The sequence below is a fragment of the Cariama cristata genome, unplaced genomic scaffold (assembly GCF_000690535.1).
Source record: "Cariama cristata isolate BGI_N322 unplaced genomic scaffold, ASM69053v1 scaffold3424, whole genome shotgun sequence".
Taxonomy (NCBI): Eukaryota; Metazoa; Chordata; class Aves; order Cariamiformes; family Cariamidae; genus Cariama; species Cariama cristata.
The window spans coordinates 8,029-16,437 of NW_009611074.1; the positions used below are offsets into that span (position 1 = coordinate 8,029).

At 45.1% G+C, this 8,409-nt stretch overlaps 1 protein-coding gene across 1 annotated transcript in view; it reads right to left on the bottom strand.

The window, feature by feature from the left end:
- Positions 1–372: 372 nt before the first annotated feature.
- Positions 373–8,409, bottom strand: part of GOLGB1 (golgin B1) — a 41,947-nt gene continuing 33,910 nt past the window's right edge. The window contains 6 exon segments of the mRNA XM_009698089.1: positions 373–507; positions 1,750–1,855; positions 3,282–3,284; positions 4,076–4,210; positions 4,887–4,984; positions 5,117–5,275. Of these exon segments, the coding sequence (XP_009696391.1) occupies positions 373–507; positions 1,750–1,855; positions 3,282–3,284; positions 4,076–4,210; positions 4,887–4,984; positions 5,117–5,275 (636 nt within the window).

Consider the following 8,409-nt stretch of genomic DNA (forward strand, 5'->3'; position numbering starts at 1 on the left):
AAGCGTTGAAGTACTGCAGCAACTCAAGAATATTTTTCTTATTCCTACTGCAGCACAATACTATATAAAATGAGCGGTGCTACCTCCAGGTACAGGAACAGATGCTGTCCTTGAAGCCTGTAGCTGACCCTGGCTCAGAAAATGTACCACTGATTTAAAAACACCAAAGAAATCGTAGATGTCCTGGAAACAGATCCCAAGCATCAGCACCAGCTGCTGTGTACTTAGCAAGCAACCTAGGTGCAAGTTGCTGGGTGCAGCAACTGATTTGGAAAAAGGCGGCAGCTAGGTGAAGTGCTACCCTGTCGATAGGGAATGCAGGCCCTCATTAACACAGGGGGTTGTCGGTCAAGAAAAGGCTGTTACTCCTGTTCATAGGTGACCTGTAAAGCACAGGAAGAGCAGGACATGGAGACCAAGCAGATACATGGCCACTAGCAGGGGCAGGTGGGTCCGGGAACGGAAGAGAGAGCGTAACAGGCGTCGTAGTCCAAGGATATTCTGAGTCTGGAAGAGTAAAAGAGAGACCAGTCAGTACCAGGAATGGATATGTCCCCCCTGCCTTCACCCAGAGCTCTCCAGACCATGAAGATAAGTTTGTTTAAGCTAATGAGCATGAACCTTCCCAAACCCATTCTACTGTCAGATTCGACCTCTAGGGCCAACTCTCAGTGAAATATTCCCCTTTCCCTGTTCTCTGCAGGTTTCTCATGAACCAGCCCCCTCCAATTCTGCTTGAGAAAGGGCCGCAGAATGCAGAACATCTCCCTCTAACATTTGGTCCCTATGAATTACTAGCCTCTCAGAGTGAAATATAAACAAATGGATCAATAGTATTTTTCTGCTAGAGCCTCGAGCTACTAGGAACCCTGATTCACTCTCTGGTCTAGAAGAAGAAAATTATTATTTATTTGTTGCATTCTTTTACCCTTGCAGCTGAAAGGACTTCTGAAGCTGTTGAACAAGCTGTTGTAGAGTGACCTTACTCTACAGGGGCTCTTCAGCAGTCCTCAGATAATGTAACATCTACCGGCGAAGTTCCAGTAGAAAGAAAAAACTGTCTACTCTAGTAACAAACCCCAAGCACGAGCACAGAGTAGCATCCAGTTATGGCTCTTGCTGCAAGTCTGCTGATGCTGCTCTTGAGAGCACCACCCCAAGTCTTGTAGACACTAGAGGGCAAACCCTTCAGCAGGGCTTCATCCTTGGCAAAACAGCAGGGGTGACTGCCAGGCTGTCATTCAGTGCAGTGAAAAAGCAGCTCTTCCGCTTCCAGCCTGACTGATACAGGTCTGAAAGACGGTGAGCGAGATAAAACCGAGATGGTTGCTAAATGAAAGGGCAGACTCTCCAGACACTGCAGATGCTAGGGCCAGTAACACATATATTTCTTATGCATGAGATAGCATTGTTTGCACAGACTTTGTCTGTTTGCTCACCACTGAGGCCTTGAATATTCCACAAGGAACCTGGGACCACATTTTAGGCACAGACAATGCTAGCCTACATTTTAGTGACCTCTGAAATTTATTCTGCTTATGTAGACTGTTGCAGAGCCACAATCAGAACAATATATGGCTTTTGGCATGGAAAACAAAGCAAGACAAGAGCAGAAACCTACACAAACCCAAATAGATTTAAATGTGCCTACAGAAGGATTTAGCTGCTATAGGTTCACAGTTTTCAGTTCACATTTTCTTGCATCAGCCAGGGCTCACATCATTGACAGCTGTGAATATAAATTCTTACTTTGCGGAAATTATTATCCACGGAGTCAATCAGCATGGAATGCTCATGACCTGGAGTCATATCAATGCTTGCACTTAAGGAAGACGTCCACTCACTTGACTGCAACCTGCCGCAAAAAACAAGAAATTGAATTAAGTTTCTTACGATGCCCCAAACCACCACTGTAGACAAGCTTAGGAAAGGAGGTATTTCTTCAAAAAGTAATTGACGACTGCAAGCCATGGCCTCACCTGACAACAATCGGTTTCATTTGTACAACTGTAGTGCCTCCTGAGCTCAAGCTGAGCAGGACTGGATGATCCAACTAGCAGTAGTCCTCCTTCCTCCACCAGGAGGCTGGTGAAACCACAACAGAGCAGGCATATTGTGCTCTCTATACAAGTTATATCTGCTCAGTGCCAGCCACTTCCTGTGCCCATAGCCACAGTCAGAGAGAAAAGTAAAACTTTCATACTGCATGATGTGCAGATTACCATTCCTCTCCAGCAGATAGGACAATTCAGCTGCTGGCAGTGGAGTCCTTTCTTACCTAATTTATATCCCATCACTTCAAAACTCATGATTTTTTCAGTGCTGGTTTTTAACTTTTGTCTTTCAGGAATTTCAAATTCTTTAACTTCACTGAAATCTCTGTGTTCTACATGGGGGCTTTCAAGTGAAATTTCATAGTTTGTGACTTGAAAGAAGCCAGGGCAGATGATTCAACTGTATATTTTAAATTCTATGAAATTATTTTGGAAGCCAGCTCTGGTCCCAGTAGTGCTGGTCTTTTGCTATATTTTCTAGTGACACATATTGAAGATTAACAAGATACTATTAAAGGATGAAATGTGGAAGCAGCACAGTCAAATCTTCAGGCTAGCATTAGTTAGTGAAGTAAAATCAGTTGTAGGAGGCTTTCATAGACCTTAATGCTAGAATGGGCTAAAGTTGTCTGAGTTGTGTAGCAGTTACCAGGGAACTTCATCCAGAATTCTTCCATACAGACCATTATTTTTCGGCTGAATCAGCATGTGAGTCAGAAGAAAGTAATTGTTTTCATGTAAAAGACTCCAATAGCGAGGTTTATGTTAACTACCAGGAAACGCACAGCACAAGTGCCCACAATCAAATTACGTGATAAGACCCACTTTTATATATAGTCAATGAGGAGAAACAGGCATTTCTAACATGCAACTCACTGCATCCTAATCCTAACATCCAGTCTAGGTCAGCCTCCTTTTCTCTGCTGACTGTAAGGGCATCTGTCAAGTAAGCTGAGATACACAGTGTACTGGGTATAAATGGCAAGGTTTTGGTAACGGGGAGTTGTAAGGGAGAGCTTTGTTGCAGGAGGTCATGAAGTGCCCTGTACCAGCCACAGCTCGTTCCAGCTGACTTGGCCATGGATGATGCCTCATTGTGTGCCAAAACTACAACCAGAGGAGCATATGATGCCTCTGTTCAAATGTATTTAAGAAAGGCTGGTAGCTGCTAAGAGAAGGAGGAAATGAGTAAGAAACAAGGAGCAGCAGAGAGAAACCACTACATACCGACTCCAGCCTCCTACGCTGCCCTTTGCCTCACCAAAGGGACTGAGCGTAATGTGTGGTGCAAATAACGGGACTGGATACTGGGAAGCGGGGAAGAGAGGTGTCTAGACTGCAGTTGAGCCTGAGAAATTGGGGGGAAGTGTTTTCCCTATGTGTTTCTCAATACCCAAATTAATTAAAAGTTTATGTTAACTGGCAATACATTAAAATTGAATTACATTCTTCAAGTCAAGACTCTTTTGCTCGTAACAGACAGGTGCTTACTAAGGAGACAGATTCCCTGGAAGTATGAAAACTCTTCTACCTTCACCCAATTCCCAGTCTCCGAATTATATTTTCCAGTAGTTTAACTCATTGAGAAAGATGGCATCTCATTTCTAGTCAGAATTTGTCTTAATGTCTAGTCAGTTGTCTCATTCTATCTTTGTCTACAACTGAAGGATAGCCTGAACATCAGGAAACACTTTTTTACTGTAAGGGTGACTGAGCACTGGCACAGGTTGCCCAGGGAGGTTGTTAAGTCTTCATCCTTGGAGATATTCAAAGGCCATCTGGATGTGGTCCTGGGCAACTGGCTCTAGGTAGCCCCGCTTGAGCAGAGACATTGGACCAGATGACCTCCAGAGGTCCCTTTCCAACCTCCACCATTCTGTGATTCTGTGACAGACATGGTATAGTTGTCTCTGTGCCCCCAGTGACATTTGACAGAAGGATGTAATGAAGTACAGATGAACACAGAGCTAGGATCACCATACTTTTATGGTGATACTGCCTCTTTGCTCAAGCTCCCTCACCTCCTGATCTGGTCCTGTGCTGCAGAGAGCGCCTCCTCTACAGCAAGACGACGGTCCCGTTCTTCCTCCAGCTGTTCCTCTAAATACCTCAGATCCTGCTTTGTGCTGCTATGTAAATGTTCTGTTTCAGACAACCTGTCAGAAAATAACCAAGCATAGGCCAAAAAAGGGCTAATTCATGAACTATTCTGTTTCTATTGTATTCACTGATGCAGTATGAGAACAGACACCAATTCCCTTCCACTTCACACAGAAGACTTAGTTATGTTTTATTAATATATTTAAATTATTTGGAAAGCAAGAGAGAAGATAAATCTCTTGAAGTTTCTGTGTCACATCAGGAAGGAGTTCCTTGGCTCTGTCATCCATGGCCCCCCCTTCTGAAAATAATTTTGAAAGGGTATGAAGAATCATGTCCTAGATCTTAGTTCCAGAAGGTTACAAGGAATCATGTGCTAGGTCTCAATTCCAGACACTCTCAGGCTAACAACCTTGAGACCAGGACCACTGATATACTTAAGCAGTTATTGAGGACCAAGCCCATCAAATCAAAGATGCTAGTTTGGCTGGTGATGGTCAACTGGAATTGCTGCTGCATATTGTCTCTTCATTTTCTGAAGTTCTATCCAAAGTGATAACTAATGACAGCTGTTAAGTGCATATAACAGTTCCTACACTTCTACAAGGTTCTAGTATGGAACTGAGTTTTTCCGACACTCTGACAGAGAGTAACAGAAACAGACTCATCACCAGCCCAAAGACCTCCATCAGGACTAACATCCCCACCCCTGTTTTCTCAGGCTTTCTTTACCTCAGCTGCAACTCCTGCAGTTCTGGTGTGTAACTGCCTCTCTGAGGCTCATTCTTTTCTTGGGGTGCTCCTGGAGCAGCATCTGTTGCAAACAACTCCTGAAAGACATCATGAATGTATGGCAGATAGCACTGAACAAAGAGGACAGAAAGTAGCTATAATGCTGCAAAGTTAGCGGAGCCATTTGCAGTAAGCTTTTCCCTCCCTTGCACCAAGAAGACCACCCTTACCATGCCCTTGTCTGCAGACTGCAGCTCCTGCAGCTGCCTCTCAAGCACCAAGCAGCTGTTCAGAACCTCATTGTAGTGCTGGTGGCTCTCACAGACATTCCGACTGCTACCGCGCAGCTGGAGGGAGAGGGCATTTTTCTCCTCGAAGACCTGAGATAGCTGAGAAGACGACACAACCGCTAAGTAAAGAATTCATAATTTTTGTGAAAGCCAAATTGTTCTCTGTGTAACTGAGGGTAAGAATTCTATTGAGAACATGGGAATTGCCACACTGCACGTTACTAAGGTCTAAAGACCAGTGGTAATCTCCAACAGAAGCTTGTGGCTAAGGTTTCCAGGACAGCAGTCCCAAAACATCAACACAATGTACAGAATAACACATTTCCAAAATAAGATTTCTAAAGTGCTGAGGTTGACCTAAGCCCTTCAGAAATATCATCAATAAATTATGATTTTATATTCTCGCTTTGTCCTTGAATGCAACTCTCTTTCTGAAGATTGCTAAATTCCGAGCCTTCCATTTCAATGTGGGAATCAGATTGCTTGTGATTCTGCACCGAAATACAGAAACTTTTTCAAGATTGCAGGCAGCACTGTATATCACAAGCATGCCTTCCGAAGGAGAGACTTCAGGAGTCTAGGAAGCAGGAGGCTAGAAAGAACTCCTGGCAATAAAAATGGAACCTGAAAACAACTTTCCTCACATAATCTTGCTCTCTCGTCCCTTTGTCTGGTCTTCCTCTCTCTCCCATGCCCGCCCCCCCCTGCCTTGTCTATCCTCTCTCCTCCCCTCTCCCTCTCCTCCTCTGTCCTCTTCCCTCCTCCTTCCTCCTTTCTCCCTCTGGTCACTGTAGAGAAAGGGCACTAAAATTCAATGGCAGAAAAGTTGCCGATTCAAACACTACTGCCACTGATCCTTCGGAATGTGATCTATCTATGGCCTGGAATATCTCTCTGTGCCATTCAGGTCAGCTGTCCCAGTTGTGACCTCTCCCAAGCTCTTGCCCACCCCCAAGCTACTCACTGTAGGGAGAGCAGAGTGAGAAACGGAGAAGGCCTTAATGCCGTGCAAGCACTGTTCAGCAATAGCTAATACATCGGTGTGTTATCAACGCTGCTTTCGTCAAGTCTAACACAGCACCCTAGGGGCTGCTATGGAATTAACTCCATCCCAGCTAACTCCAGTACACAGAGCTTTTAACATCATCACCCACAGAGTTCACATTTGGAAACCAAGCAGCTATGAACTAGACAAATGAACGGCTATGTAGTCAAAAATTGGCGGGACCCCTAGATTCAAAGGCAATGATCAATGGCTTGACAGCCAGCAATGAGCAGAACACTCCTGGGGCCTATCTGGGGCACATATTGCTCAACATTGACAGCAATGTAAGTTATGACATAGAGTACAGCATCAGCAAATTTGCAGCCAATATTGAATTTTGCGGTGTGGCTGACACGACAGACCAATCTGGAGGGCCCTTGAGAAACCTGAGGACTGGGCCAACAGAAATCTCAAGTTCAATAAGAAGAGTGTAAACTTCTGCACCTGAGGCAAAACCTATGCATAAGTACAGGACGTGAAGAGACTGCAGAGGCAATGGCTCTGCTGTAAAGGACCAAGGACTTGCAGCAGCTGCCCAGGTGAATACAAGCCAAATTGTGAACAAGGCAAACTGTCTACTGGGCTACATTAGGAGCAAGGCCAGCGGATTGAGGGAAGTTATTACCTGCTCTGCTTGGTACCAGTAAGACTGTACCTGGAATCCTGGGACAGGTTTTAGGTCACTCTTTTCAGCTGGGGAGCTCCCAGTTGACTGGAGGTTAGCAAACGTGATGCCTATCAACATGAAGGGCCAGAAGGAGGATCTGGAGTTCTGATTAGTATCTTTATCAATGATCTGGATGAGGGGATCAAGTGCACCCTCAGTCAATTTGCAGACAACACCAAGTTGGGTGGGAGCGTTGATCTGCTGGAGGGTAGGAAGGTTCTGCAGAGGGATCCGGACAGGCGGGATTGATGGGCCAAGATCAATGGCATGAGGTTCAACAAGAACAAGTGTTGAGTCCTACACTTCAGCCACAACAACCCCATGCAGCATTACAGACTGAGGGAGGAGTGGTTAGAAAGCAGTCTAGAACCTGGGGGTGTTGGCTGACAGCCAGCTGAATATGAGCCAGCAGTGTGCTCAGGTGGCCAAGAAAGCCAACAGCATCATGGCCTGTACCAGCAATAATGTGGCCAGTAGGACTAGAGAAGTGATCATCCTCCTGTACTCAGCACCACTGAGACCACACCCCAAATCCTGTGTTCAGTTTTGGGCCCCTCACTACAAGAAAGACCTTGAGGTGCTGGAGTGAGTCCAGAGAAGGGCAATGAAGTTGGTGAAGGGTCTGGAGCACAAGTCTGACGGGGCAGCTGAGGTAGCTGGGGGTGTTCAGCCTGGAGAAGAGGAGGCTGAGGGGAGACCTGATAACTCTCTACAACTGCCTGAAAGGAAGGTGTAGTGCGGTGGGGGCCGGTCTCTTCTCCCAAGTAACAACTGATAGGACAAGAGGAAATGGCCTCAAGTTGTGCCAGGGGAAGTTTAGATTTGATATTATGAAAAATTTCTTCACAAAAGGGTTATCAAGTACTGGAACAGGCTGCCCAGGGAAGTGGTAGAGTCACCATCCTCGGAGGTATTTAAAGATGTGTAGATGTGGTGCTTAGGGACATGGCTTAGTGGTGGACTTGGCAATGCTAGGTTAATGGTTGGACTCAGTAATCTTAAGGGTGTTTTCCAACCTAAATGATTCTGAAACGGATAGAGAAATGGTAAGGAGTCTAGGAAAAGGCTGCTGAGATCATTAAGCGATTGGAGCAGATGATGCCCGAGAGAACTGGGCTGCTTTAGCCTGCTAAAAAGGAGGTTAAAGTGTCATTTTACAATAGCTTACAATTAAATTAAAGAGAGTCATAAAGTAAGCAGAGTCAAACTCTTTTTGATAGTGGTAGAAAATATAATATGGGGCCATAGCTACAGACTGCCTTGGAAGAGTCAGACTAGACATTAAGAAAAACATGTGCATTGAAAGTGTAGAGCAGCATTGGACAAAGGCCAAGAGGGGTTCTGGAATCTCTGTTCTTTCATCACTCAGCTAGGCAAAGTCATGGCTGACCTGATCTCATGTTGGTGACAGTGCTGCTTTGAGCAGCAGAATCATCTAGATCTAGATCATCTCCAGAACTAATATTTCTGATTTTGTGTTTCTTCACTAAATGTCCACAAGAACAGAAAGATTCATTCCTG